Source organism: Drosophila takahashii, chromosome X (genome assembly GCF_030179915.1).
Source record: "Drosophila takahashii strain IR98-3 E-12201 chromosome X, DtakHiC1v2, whole genome shotgun sequence".
NCBI lineage: Eukaryota > Metazoa > Arthropoda > Insecta > Diptera > Drosophilidae > Drosophila > Drosophila takahashii.
The window spans coordinates 11,535,062-11,556,121 of NC_091683.1; the positions used below are offsets into that span (position 1 = coordinate 11,535,062).

Here is a 21,060-nt window from a genome sequence, read left to right on the forward strand (position 1 = left end):
AAAAGTCATGAAATATGTATGAATTTCCAAGGGATTAACAATTAAGCCCCAGTATAAAAACTAAAAAAATCCAACACAAAATAAATCCATATTAAAAGTTCCCTTTTTGACAAAATATTCTATAAGATATATTTTTTAGGAGTAATTTTTTGTCAAAAAATATTGTATCTACAAAATGGCTGTTAAATACATAAATAGATACATATACATATGTATCTTTGTATCTTATGTAACAAGTTTGATTCCACCTGATTCATGGTGAAAACGACTTCAAAAGAAGTTCTCTTGTGCTAAAAAGTCCAATAATTGTACAACCCATTTACAAATGTTTACTAAACGTGAATATTTCATTATTCAATGAACCAATTCGCAAATCTCAGTGTTTGTGCATTATTTTCTCCATTTTTTCTGTACTAATATTTGTTTGCCAAATATGGTTCAAGGTTTCGTTTTCTTTTCCTTGCCATATTATTTTTTTAGAAGCGTGTGGACTTTGTTTTGCGCGCTGATTGTGCTTCGTGGGCTAATTATAGATTTTTTTAGGGGTTTGGTGTACGGAATGTATTAGCGGGTCCGCCTCTTTGTTGTTGTCTTCAGTGCTCCACTTGAGTGTCAAGTTTGTTTACGGTTGCCAATAATTCGGAATCTTTGAGATACATTTTGCTATGATTTTACATGTGTGCCGCTTGTTCTCTTTTTTTTAGAGTTTGTTTTTGTCCGACTTAAACCTGTTTTTGCTTTGGTTTTTTTTGTACGACTTTGAAATGCGAGAAATAGCTATGAAAAAAAACTATAGAGGAAGCAGCATAAAAAAGTCACAATTTTCAACAACAAATTTGATATCGAAATAGAAAAATAAAAAGTTGGCGAATTGATAAGACATTTGTGACGTCACAGCTTGTGACGCTCGTAGAAAATAATGGAAGTAGCAAATAAAAGGGGAAACCAGACATCATTTGAGTTAATACATAATATTTGACTATGTATATTTATAAGAAAATCATAAATTATGGTAAAAGCGGAGGTCAAATAGGAAATATTTATGACCAAATCATAATAGTTAACCCGCATAACGTTATCTTGGCCTTACGTTACGTAGATCACACATCTAATGCCACACACAAATCAAAAATCCAAATCGAAACGTGCCAAAGGAAAAACAATAACAAAGCAAAACTGCATTCGCTGCACACCACACATACCCAGATACATATGAAAACTATGTTTATGCGCTGCCCATTTTATGAAATTGTTCCCGCATAAACACTATGTATTTCTTGTTTTCACTTACCATTTTTATCCCCGCTTTTATAATTTTTCATTTCACGATTTGTTGAATTAACGAATTCAATTATTCATGAAATTCACCAGCATAAACACGGTAATAAACTCACACAACCGTCTTGACAATACGGTGATTAGGGCGATGAGTGGGAGCGAGAGAGCGAAACGAAACTCCCTCTCCCCTTCTCTCTCCCGCAAACTGCACTCGTACTCGCACGAAACTTCGAGTTCGACTTCGACTTTTAGATTGTATTTCGTATTTGTCGATCCGATCGCAGGCCACAAAAACCGAAAAAAAAAATAATACGAGATGACGTACAACATGAACAAGAAATAAAGAAGAAGAAGAATGCCCTTGGGCAGCAGTTGTTGTTGTTAACCGCTTTTTGGTAGCTAAATATTTGAAGGCTTTTGAGGTTATTATGCTGCAATGCATTGTTTTGCCGTTCGGATCACTATATCTTATACGGTTGGTACTTGAACAAAAAAAAGTGTACTAACCGCAAAACGAATGTACAACCAACAAGAAAAACATTGCGGTTTGCTGTTCGTTTCCAAACAAGTTGTGGTATTTAAAAGACAATTTAGGGAGAATATATCTTGGGAAACAAGTACTAACAAGGCAGATAAGGGGTGCACCCTACACAAAGATTATTTCTGACTTTAGTATACGCCCTATAAATGTTAAAGATTTTTAGAAATATCAAGACGAACCATGAATCATAATTTTTAAAGAAATTCCTAAAGAGTGAGTTCAGTATTTGTACAATAGTTGCATAGTTTCAATATTATTTGTATAATTTATGTATCACTCAACAAATACCAACGAAAGCGCATTATCGCAAATGAAGTTGATGAGTCAAAGAAGACACGAGGTCTTCACGTTTAGGGTTCAATATCCCAATGGCCCATCGGGGGTATTTCCATTTTTCGGAACCTACCCTTACTGTCTTCGTCTTTCCTTTCCTCAATACCCCTTCCGATTGAAAGGCGAGCAATTGGATATTGAAAGTGGTATTGGAATTAGCCGGAGTAGTGCGCTTTGAATGGGGATCATCCCACTCAATTAGCGTGACTCGCCAAGGGCGTAGATAGGATTTGAAGTAGAGGGGGAGTTTTTATTCTTCTTTGGATTTGGAAAGAAGTAAATAAGATTTATATTTTTTACGAAAGTAGAATTAAACTCTTGGTATTTTTTCAAGGAACATACACATTTTTTAATTACCCCTTGAAAATACCTGCCTACTCCCTTGTCCTCCCCTCATTCCACGCCCCTTCTTCGTACCCACCATACACTGTAATTACCGTTAACCGAGCTTAGCATTGTCTTTGGCCCTCTGTAACGTAACTGTAACTGTAACTAGCGCGCTTTCTCTGCTCTGCCGACGTCGACGCCTCTGCCACTGTCCGTTTTCGGGCTACTGGCAAGTACAGTGGTCACTAAAGTAAAGGTTTTTTATGTTTTTGTATGTCAATGCAGGCTTGAGAAGTGCTATACAAAAATAATACTAAAAACTAAAGAATAACCTCTGTAAGTATTAAATTTTCACATTTTTAAAGAGCTGCTGTTCCGGTTTAAGGAGAGCCCACTGTACAGTTTGTGAGGATGAATGGAATGGAGTGCGAGAGGATTGGCGACTAGACAAAGAGTAGGCCGATGGCCCACCCTCTTGACTAGCCCCCACCCATCCCCTCTCTCCATCCCCCCGGTGAGACGGAAATCCCGAAGAGAGTGGGGAGAAAAGAAAACAAACTGTTGGCGGCTGCTTTCTCAGCGAGAGAGTTTGGGAGAGGGAGAGGGTAGAGGGGGAAGCAAGGCCGCAATTAATTACAAACTCACCCAGCTGTCCCCACACGTTGCCAGCCCCCCTCCCCTGCCCCTGTCTTCTGGTACTTCCTTTTTCCTCCTCCTTCCTCCTCTCTCCCTCCCGCTTTGTCTGTATGCGAAAAGTAAAGTGGCACGTATCAATGTTGAAAGCATAAAAACACAAAGAGACCAAAAAGAGTCGCTCTCTCGCAGGCAAAAAAAAAGTAGGAGACAAAGCAGAGGCGAAGAGAAATGCAAATGATGGCAACACTAAAAAGGCCGAAGGATATGTCATGTCACTTTGAGTTCATTTTGATCTTCGTAATTTTTAATTTTAATGCCTATTTCATTGGAATTCCCAAATAGTCAAGTGAAATTAATAGGCATTTTTTTCTGTGCATGCCTCTGATCCTTTCATTACCCTTTTTTTCTTGTTGCTCGCTTGACCAAATTATAAATACTCACACAAACATGTGTTCAAGTGCAAAAAACAACAACCACCTTGGGTAAAAATGGCAAATGTCTGTATGTTAGTGCATATTTATGGTTATTTTTTTTTGCTTTCTGCTAGACAGATGAAATCCAGAGGAAATAGAGTTGAAACGACTAAAAGTCTATTGCTTAAATGCAGCCAAATCAACAAACATAATGGGATGTGCTGCCTGTGTGTGTTTGTGAGTGTTTGCGGGCCGACAAACATGCGCAGGCTGAAAATCTGCTGACGACGCCAAGGCGGCATTTATCACTCCAAAGCCAAAACCGAAACCAAAACCCCAACCCCAACCCAAACCCAAACCAAAAAACGGGGGCCTCCGAGGGGTACGCGCATTGGGAGTCATTGATTTTCGTTTATGAGTCGGGCAGGCGACGCTCTCACTTTTTATACGTTCATTCACACGCGGCTGGAGTCGAAGAGAGCGCGTGGCGTCGTCGAAGAGAGTGGCGGAAAGAGAGAGCGCCAGCTGGATGAGGGACGGGGAGCGGGCAGCGGGAGAGCAAGAGGGCATTTGAATATGTTATTGATAATTAAAATTAAAGCGGGCTGCTCTTCCTCTTTTCAAATGCAATTTCATTTCGTTTTCACTTCCCCCGCTTTTCGCGCTGTGTGATTTACGTTTACCTGCGAATCGAAATGAAATCAAAGCCAAAAAAAGCGCGTGCTAAAGAATTAAAGGCAATACACTAAAAACATCTTGAAGTTCAAACAAAATAAAGCGGGGCGCTGATTTCGCTGCCGACGTCGCCGCTGATGCGCTGCCCGCCGCAGGTAGCCGTGTGCGTGTGTGTGTGTGTGTCCGCATCGGTTTTTATTTACTTTCCCACCGGGAAAGTGAGAAGGTGGTTCTTTGTGTGCTGAAAATCCTGTTCCTTTTAGCAGAAAGTGTTGGAAATCCTGTATCTTTCAGCAGGCGACGGTGTAGGGAAAATGTAAATTCCCTAGGAAAACCACATAGAAACCTCATTTCCCCCTTACTTTTTGTGTCACCCCCGTGTATTTTGAAACCAGAGACGGAAGAAATGTAAGGGGTAAATGAGGTTTAGTCCCTTCCGCTTGTATGGAGAAACCTCATGAAAATATCATATTTTCCACAGGAATGGGTTGTTCTGCTTGTTTTTTCCAGTCTCCCTGCTTTTTTTTGGGTTCTTCTGTTATCGGGCAGCAAATTGAAAGCAATAAATACTTAATTGTTAGCTTGTTGTTGTTGTCATTGTTGCCGCTTAATTACGTAATTCCGAATTTATCTTGGGCGACTTGAAGAAAATGCAAAAGAGCGCCAAACGTGTGGAAATCGAAATGGAAATGGAAGTGCAGCGAATGAGCGGGGAAGAGGAATGAAAGAAATCAAAATGGTTTATCATAAATATGATGAAACATAGAGATGGGCAAGTCAAGTATCGACAAGATAAAAAACTAAACGAATTTAGTCATCGTTTCGAAAATAAATCGTAGAAAATAAAAAGTAATTTCCATCTAAAATAAAAATAATTTCGATTAAATAATGTCTTAAAAACGTCTTGCTCAGATATAAAAGTAATTATAGAGATGGGCAAATCAAATATCGACCAGATAAAAAACTAAATGAATTTAGTCTTCGTTTCAAAAAATATTCCTAGAAAATAAAAAGTAATTTCCATCTAAAATAAAATCAACTCCGATTAAAAATTGCCTAAAAAACTTCTTGCTCGGATATAAAAGTAATAAATTCTATGTAATTGTAATACCAAGAAAGAGAGCTCTGAATATTGATAGCACTTTCCCGAGAAATGCTCAAAAGAAAAGGTTTCGAGCTCATTTGTCCACTTGTGACACAATTAGCTGATAAAGTTCTTGATGTTTTTCCCCGCAGCCTCTGGCAATCGTGTGAATCATCGCCATTGCGAGAGCTTTTGTTTCGGGGAATTTCAAATATATGAATAAACAATAGCAAGAACTTTACTTTATTTTTTTTTTATCTACGCTAAACATTTTGCACAAACACAGGCAAACATTTGTTTCGTCATTGTGAACAGCAAAAACAACAGCAGACGTCATCGCCATCGTCATCGGCGCCTTAATAATAGTACACAAAAATGATAAACAAAGATCCCCCCACTCATGGCATACCCCTCCCCCTTTTCCACCCACCCCCACGCACGCTCATGAACTCTCCCCTCTCTCTCGCACTCGCACTCTCTTTGTTTGTGTGCAAATTTGCATTGTCTCTTTGTGCTCGCACACAAACATAAGTACACACATAATCACACACACCGATGAGTGGCCAAAACTGACCTCACAATTATTGTTGTTGTTATGATGATTTGTATCCCTTGTTGTTGTTGTTGTTGTTGTTGTGGATCACTCTAAAACTGTAAATTGAATTGAACTTGTTTTGGGAAAGGGTGTTAAGTTCTAATTTCTTGAATGAGTCCTCTATGAAAGATTGGGTAAAAAAATTGATTGCAGGAAAATGATCTACCTTGAATTTAAATATACATAAAAAGATCTATACTCACTCAAAACTCTTCATCGGCATAACAATAATACCTACATATCTAGGGTTTTCCCCTCTCATTTATGATATCTATTACTACGTTTTTGAGAAGACACCCACTTAACCTCACGCTTGATTTGGCATTTCCATGGATATGAATTATTCCATTTGATTCGTGTGGATCGGATCTCTTAATTAGTAATTACCTCAAGTGAGGATGATTGCCCTAGGAAGTATTTTGCATTTTCAAATCCAGCCAAAGTCACTTTTTTTATTTTACATAATAAAGAGGCAGCAACAACTATGCGGATTATGCTCACCATCACCACCCAACCGCCCACCGCCCAACCACCCAGCCACCCACAACAACACAAACACACCACCCACTGACCAGCGTTTTGCTTCCGTTACAAATGAGTAAAAATCTTGGCGAAACATACGTACATATATTGGAACAGTCGGAGCTAAAGAAATAGTACTGAAAATCTTGAAGTTTAGTTTAAATATTTTCACAATCATTTTAGTACTTTAAGCAATTTCTTATAATCCCGAAAATGTGTTAAATAGATCTAAATATATTCCTTGAAATCAAAACTAAATTGCTATTATTTTTCCCGCAGCTGTGCGTACATACAATATACACAGTACGCACGTAGGCCAGTGGCTCTCTCGCGCTCTTAGGCGCTCTCTTAAGTCACTTCCGTTTCAACGGCGAACATCTGTGCGCTCTGCTCTGCCGCTGCCACTGCCGACGCCGGCGGCGACTGCGAACGAACGTCTTTCATTCAGCGTTTGCGTTTTTCATTTCGCGTTTTTCATTTCGTTTCGAACGCGAGAACCGTGCGGACGTGTGCGGTTGAACAGAGCAGAAACAGAAACAGAAACCAAACTGAACAGAAATCGGAAAGCAACGGTGAACTGAACAGCGACTGCGACAGCACCAACTTCTCTTACGCTCTCGCCGCCGCCGTCGCCTCACCCCCTCACCTTTAACCCTCAACAGGCGGCCACCGAAAAGAAAAAAGACCACTAATAATAAAAACAATTAAATGTGAGACCCCCGCCCCGCCCCTCTGCAATTTTGAGTCAATTGTGTGCCTAAAAGACCCGAAACAAACAAACAAACTTGGCAATTTTTGTTGAATTTTTTTATTGTGTTTTAACGTGACAATTTGTTATTGAGAAACTCGAAAATTCAAAAGTCCTGGATTATTTTGAATTTTAATTTTGGCAACGACAACAACAACAAAGAACATAAAAGAGCGGCAGCCCCCCGACTAACGGTAAACAGCCAAGTGAAATCTCAGGCAAAAAGTAAAGACAGCAAAAGCAAAGGCAGACAGAAGAAGAAGAAGCAGCAGCAGCAGCAAGTGCAAGAGAGCAAAAAAAGAGCTCTGAGAAAGAGAGCGTGTGTGTGTGTGCGAGTGTGCGGACTTCCTTGTTTCAAATGATTTATTGAAAAAAAAAAAAACAATATTCAATCAAAAAAAAGAAATCAAAATCAAATTGAAAATCAAATTCAGCAGACAGCAGAGTTGTTTTCTTCTCTCCAGGAAGGCTGCAGCTAAATCAAAGACAAACAAACAAACGGACAAAAACAAAAGCACATAAAATACACGCTTGCTTTTGCTCTTTGAAAAACGCACAATGACCTTGCCCACAAACACACACGCATCTGCAAACGACGCCGGCAGCGGCAACAACAACAACAACCATAATCACAACAACAACAACAACAGCAGCAGCGACGAAGATTCAGACATGTTTGGTCCACCCCGCTGCTCCCCGCCCATCGGCTACCATCACCATCGATCCCGAGTGCCCATGATCTCCCCGAAGCTGCGGCAGCGCGAGGAGCGCAAGCGAATCCTCCAGCTCTGCGCCCACAAGCTGGAGAGGATCAAGGACTCGGAGGCGAATCTCCGGAGGAGCGTCTGCATCAACAACACCTACTGCCGACTGACCGACGAGCTGCGACGCGAGAAACAGATGCGTTACCTCCAGAATCTGCCCAGGTGAGAATTGCTAAATGATTATCCTATCATAAACTTTAAATGGAATTTTCTAGTACATACTAGGGTTACCACCTACCGTTTAGTATTTTTATATTATTTCTGACTAGTTCTTGGTATTATATTAGATCCCAGGGATCCCTCACTTTGTAACCATTTATTTCATTTCTACCCATGAAAAATCTAAAAGCCAGATTTGTTGGTATTTTCTAGTATATACTAGGGTTACCACCTACCGTTTAGTATTTTTATATTATTTCTGACTAGTTATTTAGTTGGTATTAGATTAGATCTAATTGCTACTACCAGTGACCTTAATTAAAGAGCTACTGAGATTAGTCTAGCTAACGCGTTGCTTAACATGGTCTTTATATAAAAATTTTTACCTAACCCCCCGTCGTCGTCAGTCGGGAAATGAATGGTGTTACAGAGAAAAATAGTGTTTATAACCAGTGATCTTACATGGTGGCAGAGAGGGAGCGATAAATTAGCCAGTTATGAGGTAGTTTGTGAAGAAATCAATGGTATTACCAGAAATCCAATAAATACAACCTGTGATATACGAAGTACGAAACTCAGTATAGTAGTTCCGTTTATCCAATAAATACTATTCCAAGTGGGGGCATTGCATTTTAACCGTCTTACTCAGCGGCTACCTGTTTCTATTTTTAAATACAGCCACTCAATATGAGATCTGGTACGAAAAAACCCCACTCGTAAGTAAGCGTGTCCGGTATTTCGAATGTAAATCTTTTTCCTCCGTTAAACCGAAGGTTTTAACGTATTTGGGCATAAATAACGATTAAATGAACACTTTGAATGTAGCAGATGATGCCTTCTGAACGCATAAACTATTCAAAAGCATTTTGCATTTACATTTGCCACAAATATTGTGAAGAAACTATTTGTGAAAGAATAGAAAATGGCCAAGCATTGTTGAGTAGTTGAGCCCAAGTAAAATAGATTTGCAATTCAGCAATTATGCCTTCAAGTCAACCCAATTAAGAGACACAATTTTGTGGCATTTGTTACTCTTTCGGATTGGGATTCAGATTCCCATTGCCTAAATAATAATACCTGCACAAACCAAAGCCAAAAGCCGCCTTCTTAACCCCCAAACACATTTGACCGAAAGCGAAAACCCTTTGATACCTGATACAGTATGTAAATTTTGCCAAATAAATTAACTCATTAAACGAGTGGGTGGAGTGTATCTCGCAATATTATTTCAACCTCCAGTGCAGGTTACACTCATCATCATCATCATCATCATGATGATGAGCTGAACCAAACTGAACTGAACTGAACAATGATGATGTGTATGTCATGTGAACTGTGAACTTGGGGGCGACGCCCACGCGGCGGATGCTTGATTTGTTTTTGCCCTTTTAAAGTGCGTGGTGCGTATTGTACACACATATATACAAACATATATATATATAGATGATGTGCGGTTGCCTGGGTTTTAAAGGTTAAGAGTTGAGAGTGGGCGACTTTGCTCTTTTCCCAGTTGCGTGGCATTTGCGGTAGTTAAAACTGAAAGCTGAAAACGGAAAACAGAAAACTGAAAAGTAAGCAAGCGCGATAATGCAAGGTGTCGAGATATATATGGTATATATATGCACTATGTGTGTGATGCAACCGAAACCGAAACCAACGGATTGTTGACGGATCGTAAGGGTTTTTGAACCCTTAATTTATTCTATCCTTTGCACAATTGCCACATTTTGTTTGTTAATCATTACTATTTCACTAGCTTAGACTTTGTATCTGAATCTGTGTGCTTTTTGAACTTTTTTAACTAGCACAAAGTGTCAGCTTTGTGGTGCCAACGATGATGCAATTATTCAGGCCCAAAAACAAATACCAAACAGCATTTTCTATGGCTTCCATAAGGACTATCTATCCGTCTGCCCCTTTCCAATGGCCAGTGGGCTGGCTCAATGCCGATGATACTGCAATGTTGCAGCAACAATCCGACAGATACGAATATACTTGTGGATATACAGACGCAGTACGACGTACATACAGATGCAGATACGGATACGAACACAAGGAAAGCGGCATATTTCATAGCCAACACAACATTCAGGCCAAGCTCAGGCCAAAAACCAAAGAAAACCCAAAGCGAAAAGCAAAAAGCAAATAGCAGCAAAAAAGCAAAGCAAAAGCAAAGCCAAAGCAAAGCAAAAGCGAAGCATAGCTAAACGCAGATACTCAGAGACATAAAAACGCGACACGAAAACGAAACTAAAAAAAAAACAGAGGAGAAGCCCAACGGAAACAATGGAAAAAGTTGGGATTTTTCCAACATTATTTCTTTTGTTTTGGCCAGCAATTAGGAAAAGGGCCCAGTTAATTCGAAAATCCAAATATCCAAAAATCAAAAGATACTTTCAAATAAGTAAAAGATAATTGTGAATAAAAAGCCGATTTAAAGTCAAAAACCCATATTTACCAAGAACATACTGCCATAATCAAGCAAATATTATGTATCTACAGTTTGGGTAAATCACAGAAAATCAAAATAAAAAAAACGAAACCCAATTGATATGTTAAATATTCAACCAATAACCAATTGAAGCCCCAAAGATAACAGCAAACATTCCACTTAATCAATCAAAAAAACGGGGAAAAAAATATAATAAAATACAGGAACACAAATGCTGCACACACGCATCGCGGCCAAAACAAGAAAAAAAACAACAAAAAAAGAGCAAAAAAATAAAAGAAATACAGAAAGAAATCAAAGCCAGCGAATAGGAATTTTTACATATATACAAACAGACATTTGCTGGTCTGTCTCTGAAATTTTTTTTATATTTTTTTAATTTTTGTATCTGCTGTTGGTGTGCGCTAAAAACAACAACAACAACAATAACAAGAAAACGTTGCGCTCGTTGAAATAATCACGTTCCACTTGCAACAAAAAATATAAAAAAGCAGCCACAGCAGCAACAACAACAACAACAAAGAGGCGATGATAGCCAAAGCAATTGTTGTTGTTTTTTGTGGGCACATGCCAGCAACAACAACATCCAGTGCACTAAACCTTCAGACTTTGCCAACACATAAACGTCTGTTTGTATCTGTGTGTCATTATTTTCGTCTTGCCTTTTCCACACATTCGCTACGTCTTTTACCCTATTTTTTGTTGTTTTTTTACTTGATTTTTTTTTAATATATATGTATATGTATGCAATTTTTTTTAGTTTAAAGAAACATATGTTGTGCATTTTGTGACAACTATATGGTTTTTATATCATGAATTCATGAAATTAAAAAAAAAACCAGAGACATTTGCTTACTTTTTTTTTATTTATGTATCAATTGAAAGTAGGTTTTTAGTTCAAAGAAATAATATGATATTAAAATACTAAAATCAGAAATAAATTTAAATTATGCACCCATATATGTTTCCTTTACCAAATCTTAGGATTGGTTTTCATTAAAAGGGGATTTCTTTTTGGCCTCCCCACACGAGCACTTCCTTATAAACGTTAACTGGCGCCACGCCCCCTGTTTCTGTTTCTGTGTTTTTTTTAAGCCCACCTGTTCTCGGCCATATATAATCTATTTATCTCTCTATCATCAGCGAGGTTGCTTTCTTTATTTCTTCTTCTTTCGGCCCGCTCGTTTGCTTTCTTTCATCGGAGGAGAGCCAAAGGAGAAAACAAACAGACAAACAACAAACAATTCAACATACCGTTACACGCTTTGCAAAGTTAATTCATCGCCGATTTTCCTTTTGGCCAGCAGTGTGTGCCTCGCGTTTCCGTTTTTTGCTTTTGCCTTATTTTTTTTTGCTCATGCTCTTGCTTTTGCTTTGTGCTTTGTTTGACATGTTTTCTCTTCTCGCCCCCTTTTACACAAAACACACACACACCGCACACACACAACACGTACGCACATGGAGAATATGTGGAATACAGTGTGTATGGCGTATTTTATGCTCATGGTGCTTATTATTACTCTGCCGTAGCTTTCCTGTAGTTGCAATCGATAATTTAATTACGAGCAAAAATATGTTAAACGGTGAAATTGAAATAAGCATAGGGGCTTATAAGTGGTATTATACATGGGTAGGATATTACGGCGATGACGGCGAAGAGTGGATGTAGTGGAGTATGGGGATATGCCGGAGATAGCGATGAGCGATAAGTTATCGCTGATTGTTGGCCATGCTTTTGCCTGCGCTTATCGGTTTGCAGTGTGGCAATCAAATTGATCGATTGATTTGCATAGCGCCCTGGCATCTTATTATCGAAGAAACAGATCTTAAAACTAGAAATATAATGTATCTTTTAGATATTAGCAAAATAGGACAATACTCTATATAAGCAATCATCATAATAAGAGAGCTGAACCTGTCAAAACAAATACAACCATTTGAAATGACGAAAATTTAAATTTGCCATACTTGGCTTATGGCAAACTGAATCTGAATAAGTTGAATTTTAGGTTGTTTCTGTTGTTGTCGCTGCGGACGACGATGGTAGTTTGGGAAGTTTATCTACACAATATCCACGCTGCTCATTGCTTATGCATCCGCTCGCTGAAATGAAATCCATACAAATTGCTGCTGCTGCTGCTGCCTTCTTTTTATGCATTTTAAACACTCTCGACATTACGGCAAGCCAACAGTTGTCGGCTCTGCCGCTCACTACAACAATAATAGCCTACAACAATAACCAGAGAAACTACAAGAGCATTAACGACAGGCGGCAACAACTACAGCTGAAAAACCACAGCAGCAGCACACAGCAACAGGAAAAAGAATAACAACAATACCATGGGAGCAATATACCAGCAACAATAGGAACAAATATTGAAAGCTATAATATTTTAAATAAATTTTAAGTACACCAAACTGAATCAAAAATATCCCTTAAAAGTTAGTATAATATTGAACCGATTAACATGATGCTTGTCCAAAATCAAGCTACCTATTAACCTAGCCGAATCAGCGAAGAAACGCTCTTATTCAATCGCTTACCGAATCTCCTCTCCAATCTTTGAGAAGACCCCCTTTTCGGGTCTCTCTCTTTCTCTCTCTCTCGAGACCCCCTTCTCTTGGGCCTTGGGTTCGGGTTCGGTATTCCTCTCCCATGCTGCTTCCTCTTCCACGGCTCCACTATTCCACCCGTCCACTCTTCCACTCACTATATCACTAATACACCCGCAGAGCGGCAGACATCATCGCATAGTAGTGCATAGCATTTTGTGTAACCCACTCAGGCCGCCCCATTTTGTGGCGTCGTCGTAATAATTTCGCGACTGCGACGACGTTTTTATAGTTTTCTGTTTTTGCTTCTTTCTGTTTGGGGGGCTGCCTCCTCTGCCTGCTATCATGTCTCTTTTTCCCCCTGGGGTTTTCGTGTTTTTATTGTTGTGATTCCGATTCGGATTCGTGTGCTGCCTTCTTTTTTTTTTATAGATATTTTTCCATCTCATCATCTATTCGGTAACGCGAATTGCACCACCAAAGATTCAACATTCCCTTTTGTAAAGCATAGTAAACATAATATCTGATCCCTAAGATCAAATATTATATGAAGCATTAGATAGTATTTTATTTATTTATTTATTTATTTTTTTTTTTTTTTTTTTTTTTTTGTGAAATATTTTTGTAAAGCATCGTAAACATAATATCAGATCCCTAAGATCAAATATTATATGAAGCATTAGATAGTATTTTTTTTTTTTGTGAAATATTTAGAACAATTCGATTATACAATGTTGAGAAAGAGAAAGAAAAAGAGAGCTGAGCTGGGATAAAGATTGGGTGAATAGCAACTAGTTTCCCCACCTTTACGCCGCTGTTATTGTTTACCCGCTTATATTATTTTTAATTGTTTTTCAGTTCCCGCCCACCAACCTTGCGACACGCGCGCGCTTTTCCCCCCGTTTCAGCCCCTCGCGAATTCGCGTATGTTCTGTACTTTTGCGCCAATCGAGTTATCAGAGAAAAGCTCGAGCTGATAAGCAGATAGAGATAGAGATACACGACGTGTGCGGATGGATGGTGATAAAGTTGAGGTGTTGCTGGGGATATATTCAATTCAGGTGCCAAGGTCTCCAGTCTTTTTTTTTGTCTTTCTTTTTTTTTCTCTGCCGTAATTAAATTTACAAACGTAAACGAAGCGTAACGAACCGAACCGAACTCAAGTTAACTGAGAGCTGTTCCGTTTTTTCGCCCGTCTTCTGTGTATTTTATAGTATTTCTTTGTAATTTTATATAATTTGTAATTATAGAGCATTTATTAATGTGATTTGTAGTTTTGTGGTTTTTCCTTGATTTTAAAAACCACATGTTTATTTAAATTTGCAAGTGGGGGCTTCGTACGTTTTTTTTTTTTGTTGGTATGTTTGAAAAGGAGACTGCGAAATGAAGTTGTCTTTGACACGAAACTGCCATCGCCCCCATGTGGCGTATGCCACGCCCCCTCTTCAGGGGCGGGTCGCCTCTTTCCCTCCCTTTCCCTCCGCCCCTCTGCTTCCGCATACACGGACCAAGTCAAAAGCGCGCTCAATGACCCCCAACAGCGTCCTACATTCGCGACTTGGCGCCCCTTTTCCATCCACTTTCCACCCCCGACTTTTCCACCCTCCCCCCTTCTGTTGCTCCCCTTTTTTCCCATTTTTTTTTTATTTCTCCTTTGCTTTTGTGTGCACTTGTCGTTTGACAACGTTTTCGTCTTTCTTTGCCGCTTTCGCTCTTTTTCATCGCTTTTCCTCGCTTTCCCTTCTTGTCGCTTTTCTTCCCCACCCCCTGTCAAGTGCAGCAGGGAAAATCCTTTTTTTCCCCACGCTTTTCCTCCCCTTTGAGACCGAATTTCAATTCGATTAATCAAAAATGAAATACAGGTCAGCCTTGTGCAAATCGTAGGAGGAATTAGATAAATACCAAGACTTTTGGGTTGGAACTTTGAATGCAAACTAAAAATTTAAATGGGAAAAATCGAACTTAAAGTTTTAATTATTGGAACTGCATATCTGTATATAATATGATACCATCTTAAGTCGGGTCACACAAAATATAGGCCTTACGGGGACGGGGACTGAAATACCACAAATAAAAACATTGGTTAAAGAGCCTTGAACTGGAAACCCCCCGAAAAAGGGGTTGGGGTGAGGTGAGCAAACAAAACCAAAGGTTGACCAAGTTTACTTTTCCGGGGGGAAGGCGGTGGGTGGGCAGAAAAGAGGCGAGAGATTAACGCGTAATAAGTGTGCCCCAATTTCTGCTTGAATTCAGCGAGGAAGTCGCCGCACATATTTAATGTAGAATGAATGGGGTGCGGGGTGGGGTGCTCGAGGGGTTCTCTTGGGGGGTGGTTAACGCAAAAACGGCAAAAAAAAAGAAAACAACATGAAAAACGTGCGCAAAACGAAAAGGCAGATAAGACAGCAAAGACGAAGGACAAAGAAAAAAAAACTACAAGTGACAAACTCCCAGTTATATTTATTTCTTGATGATTTCTTCTTATTGTTCGGAGAATATGACGTCACAAGATGATCCAGCAGCCATATATTCTTATTTCGGTTTATGATTAATCAGGTTTATTAATAGCTTTAAGCTGCGACCTCACGTCTCTCTGATTAATGCAGGATGCCCATATATATATAAAGGCTATATTTAAGATATTCACTCATATATTCCTTAGGGGTTTTAGCTTTGATTCATTGTTTGTATTTCATAAGCCACCGAAATCTGTATCATTTAGGGATTGCATCTTGCGAAGATGATGTAAAAGATGCATTTCTAAACCGAAATAACCGGAAAATAGCTTGCCTCTAGTAATAGCCATTAAAACTGCCTTTTTACAGTGTGTTATCTGATTTAGCAATAAAACCGAAACTCTGACGTGGTGAAAAAAGCACCTTTTACTTGGGTTGCCAACGGGGAAAACGCAGATATATTGGTGACTGTGACGGTGAAACTGTGACAAAAGGGGCCGCTATAAGGTTGTTTTGTTAAAACTATTGGCGATTGGGAAATGTACGAAATAGTACTGAAAATGTACTAAAAATACCTCATTTACCAAGTGTGACCTTATTTTTTACAGTTTTTATTGTGATTTATCCATAAGGTCGTTTAAAAAACTATTGACGATTGGGAAATATACGCTGGATAGAGTACTAAAAATGTACTAAAAAGAGCTAATATTCCAAGTGTGGCCTTATTTTTTACAGGATTTTTTCTTTATTTTTTTTGTGATCTTTCCAGTTAAGCTCACCTGATTTATACCTTATTAGCCCGCTTCTTGGCCCTCTAACTCTGTTTTGTCTCCGCTTTGTGGGCCACTTGTGCAATCGCAATCCACCGCTCCTCCTCCTCCCCCTCCCCCTCCCCTCTCTGTGTTTTGGCCTGGCCATCTTCTCCGTTGCCTTTTGGCACCTCATTTGGCCAGCCAACAACTACGACTGCTACTCTCTTGGCTGCTTTTGCTGCTCCCATTTTGTTTTGGCCGTCCATCATTTCAAGTTAACGGTTGCGCGTGCATTAAAAGCAACAACTACAACAGCAACAACAACGAAACTAACACACTTTTTGCCCCAAACCACCTTCCTCCTCCTCTTCTTCCCAACCTCTGCTGGCCCCCTTTGTTGTACGCTTTCTGGTTTTTTGGTTTCTATAAGTTGAGCGATTTTTTGTTGCTTCTTCGCTTGGGTTTCGTTTCGTTTTGTTTTTGTACAGATTCCTCCATACTTTCGCTTTTTTTTCCCCCTCCCCTTCCCCCTTGAAAGCCCCTCGAAACAATCTTGTATTTTATTTTATTTTTTTCGGGTCCCTTGGTATTGCCGCTTTTGCCATTCTTGTTGTCAGTTATATTGCTTTTGTTGCGTCGCTTTAATAGTCAACATTGACATGCTCAGCTGCGCATTTTAATGCGTTGTGCCTGCCAAACCACCACCCACCACCCCCTTTTCTATAGGTACATGTATACCACCTGTGCACGATGAATTTCCACAAATTAGGTTGTTAATCGGGGGTTTGATTAAACACCCAGTACTTGATTTGGGATTTTCTTGGATTTCTTATAGAGTTAAATATATAAAATAAAATACCCGATAAAAAAAACTTCCAATATAATAGTCGAAATGGAAAACCCATTAACTTGTTTTTCTACCTGTGTACCGTGGCATTTTCTTCTACCTTATTTTAACATTATTATTTTGTGTTTTTTCCCTCTGCCGTTGTGACTGTGTTTCTTCGTTTTTTTGCTTTTCAAATGGTTTCCATATTGGGTGGAGAAGCAACAAGAAGAAGAAGAGGAGAAGTGAGTGCCCCAAACACAGTGCTTTTATTGAAAGAGAAATTAACTGAAATTTACTTCGCTGCTGGTCACCAAGAAAAGCCAAAAGGCCCCGGTGCCACAGTTGTTGGCCCAGTTAATTAAAAGCGTACCCCCCGACTGCCCGATTTCCTGTGCTGTGCTCAAATCCTCCCGCAAAACCAACCCATCCATCCACCCATCCACCCGCCGCCCCCTGGAAAACCCCTTGGAAACAAGCATTCTGATGTCAGGGCTGGGCCAAGTTTTGGGGGGATGGGGGTGGCTATATTATCGATGGGCGTTGAAATGTTTATGGCGAGATTACACCGTTAACTGATTTGACACAGCTCTCTCGGTGTCGTGGGATAGGTGAGGTAAATCCTAAATCCAGGAAGGGATTTAGGCTTATGATGTGTTGGTTACTCTCTATAAGGACTGGATCTATTTAGACAGGGGCGATAAATATCGAAATTATCGATTGTATAGAAATACAAGTAGCTGTATAGGTATTATTAGGACAAATATGTGTATTAGAAGTAGGGAGGTAAATGCAGGAAGGGATTTAGGCTTATGAAGTGTTGGTTATACAGCCTGCTTGTTTATAATATCGATAAATATCGAACAAATCGATTGTATAGCAATACAAGTAGCTGTATATGTATTATTAGGACAAATATTGTATTTTATCGGTTTATTTGTCATCGAACTATCGGCTTAATCGACATGGTTTTTTCCAATTGAATCACATTCAACTCGCACTCCCTTCAATTATCGCTCTTTACCGACCGACCGTTGACTAACTTTCCCTTCCACTTTCTCTCTCTTTTTGCAGAACCAGCGACAGCGGCACAACCACCGAACTGGCGCGTGAGAATCTCTTCCAGCCGAACATGGACGATGCCAAGCCGGCCAGCAATACAACAACTAGCAGCAGCAACAAGTCGTCCTCGTCCTCATCCTCAGCCTACGGCGATGCCTTTAGCTCCTCGAACGGCGGCGGAGGTCGCGGCGGTGGCCTGTGCTCCCTGGAGAACCAGCCGCCCGAGCGGCAGCAGCAGCAGCAGCAGCAGATGGTGACGCCCGCCGGAGGGGCCTCCGCCCCCGAGGCGGCCAATTCGGCGCCCCTTTCCGTTTCCGGTTCGGCATCGGAGCGGGTGAACAACCGCAAACGGCACCTGTCCAGCAGCAATTTGGTCAACGATCTGGAGATACTCGACAGGGAGCTGAGCGCCATCAACGCGCCCATGCTGCTGATCGATCCGGAGATCACCCAGGGAGCCGAGCAGCTGGAGAAGGCCGCCCTGTCGGCCAGCAGGAAGCGATTGAGGAGCAACAGCAGCAGCGAGGACGAGAGCGATCGGCTGGTGCGCGAGGCTCTGTCCCAGTTTTATATACCGCCGCAGCGCCTGATCTCGGCCATCGAGGAGTGTCCCCTGGATGTGGTTGGCCTGGGAATGGGAATGAATGTGAATGTGAATGTGGGCGGAATCAGTGGAATCACTGGCATCGGTGGAGGTGGAGCTGCAGGCGCTGGCGTCGAAGTTTCCGGAGGCAAACGGATGAAGCTGAACGACCATCATCATCTGAACCACCATCATCATTTGCACCATCATCTGGAGCTGGTCGACTTCGATATGAACCAAAACCAAAAGGATTTCGAGGTGATCATGGACGCGTTGAGGCTGGGAACGCCGACGCCGCCGAGCGGCGCCAGCAGCGATTCCTGCGGACAGGCGGCCATGATGAGCGAATCGGCCAGCGTTTTCCACAATCTGGTGGTCACCTCGCTGGAGACATGAAAGTACCAGTGAATCCGCAACCGAATCCGAATCCCCGAGCAGCAGACAAAGATTAAAGAGTTTAGATTTTATATAAGACACTGGCATAGAGTTTTTAAGGAAACATTTAGGCTATGACACGTACACGTACTAACCTAAGCTAAGCTATTATTATAAAGAAGCGAAGATCGGGCGGATTGGCCAGTATTACTCATTAATGGCAGTCGCGATTTGTACAAACAAAAATACACACAAAAAATAGTAGTAGGCAAAGGAAAAAACAAAAGAAAACAAAACAAAAATCAAAGAATTTGTAGTCAAAACAGCAGAAAGAAACAAAAACAAAAACAAAAACCAGAACAATCTATAAGTTAAATTTAAAGGAAGAAAACGAAAATTAACTCCATACTTGTAACGAATCAACAAAAATTCAGTTGTGGTTTCCATTTCGGTTTCGTAGAGAGCTCCGTTTTAAATGAGAAAACTATGCAGAAAACTTCCAGTTAAACAAAAAAAATTGCATAAGCCAAGCACATTCCACAATGCTATATAAATGATATACCCAACTTTCGTTCCTCCTGAATTTTTGTTTTTTTTTTCTACACTATCCATTGGATATTTTAAAATATCTCGCATGCGCGAAATATCAAATTTTGCATTTAGGAAATATATATTTTTTTGTAAAATAAAAAACCCACAGAAGTTCTCCTAGTCATTCAAACAAAAAAGAAGAAAATAAACGAAAGAGAACGCAACGATATCCAAATCAAAATTGAAAAAAACAAAACAAAAACCGATGCAAGGTTTCATTTTATTAAATTCCAAATAAAGTTCGTTTATTAAACTTGATTTGTTCCAACTTTTTGCCTCTGCACAAACACACAAGATGAAGACAATGTTCTGACAAGAAAACTGAGACATGAAAGCAAATTAAAATAGCAATTTAAACAAAAAACAAAACCACAAAAATAATATACAAAAAAAGTGCAATTAGAATTTTTTAAAATATTGAAATCAAGCCTCAAAAACAAAAACAAAAAAAAACCAACAAAAGTGCATTCAAAAAGATTTAAACACAAATCGGGCAAATTATTAAATTAATAATTAGTAGTAATTTAATAAACCATTTAAGGCAAACAAACAAAAACCGCAAAAAAAAAACAAAACAATTTTTTCTTCGAAAAAAATTACGGCTGTGATAGAATTTTAAGTTTTTTGGCTAAACAAAAGAGAAGAAACCACAAAAGTTACCATTAAAAAGCAAAACAAAAAGTACTACAAAAATATACCAGGCATAAAATCATGAATATTATGATCTATGTGTAAAACGAACATTTAGTATTAGTAAAAACAAAACAAAACAAAACTAATTGTGTAGAAGAAAAGCGCGAGCTGTACTTTCTTTCAGCGAGAGAGGGGCGAATGAGAGAATCTCTCAACTTTCGCTCGCTCGGCTTTCATTGATTTTATATATATCTATATATATATATATGTATAGAGATATAAAGATATATATTTTTTGCATTTTCTATAAGTCGCCTCGCCTCGCCTAAGCTTTCGTTTTCGTTTCACGTTTCTCGCTTTTGTTTTCGTTCGCGTCTTTTGGCCCAAAAGAAACCAGACCACAAACCAATCTGTTCCCCCAACGGTAAAAACAAAGATATATCTGCTTATAGGCGGGCTATAAGGGGCGGGAAAGTCAAAGACTAAAGACTCAAAGAATCTAGAGAGCAGGTCCTTCATCGATCACCTTTTTTTACTGTTGTCCCCAACTTCCCAAATATCGTATTTTGTTTAATGCTTAAGTTTTTGATATGATTATTTTTGATTTAATTTGTAATTATATTGTGCGTTTTTAACTAGAAGAATTACTTAGCCTATGTACGTACACATTTAGTGAACATTATCCATATGTATTTCCATTTT

At 39.6% G+C, this 21,060-nt stretch overlaps 1 protein-coding gene across 1 annotated transcript; it reads left to right on the plus strand.

The window, feature by feature from the left end:
- The first annotated feature begins 6,876 nt into the window (after positions 1–6,876).
- LOC108056470 (homeotic protein ocelliless) lies at positions 6,877–19,764 on the plus strand. The gene is made up of 2 exons (XM_017140277.3): positions 6,877–8,078; positions 18,189–19,764. Exons 1-2 carry the CDS (start codon positions 7,711–7,713, stop codon positions 19,153–19,155), a joined length of 1,335 nt encoding a protein of 444 aa, XP_016995766.2. The 5' UTR covers positions 6,877–7,710; the 3' UTR covers positions 19,156–19,764.
- Positions 19,765–21,060: the final 1,296 nt, after the last annotated feature.

What these genes read in the sequence shown, in the direction of transcription:
- LOC108056470 (XM_017140277.3), top strand. Translation starts at nt 7,711, where the DNA reads ATGACCTTGCCCACAAACACACACGCATCTGCAAACGACGCCGGCAGC. An exon ending in TACCTCCAGAATCTGCCCAG is followed by an intron (nt 8,079 to 18,188) that starts GTGAGAATTGCT and finishes CTCTTTTTGCAG; the next exon opens with AACCAGCGACAGCGGCACAA.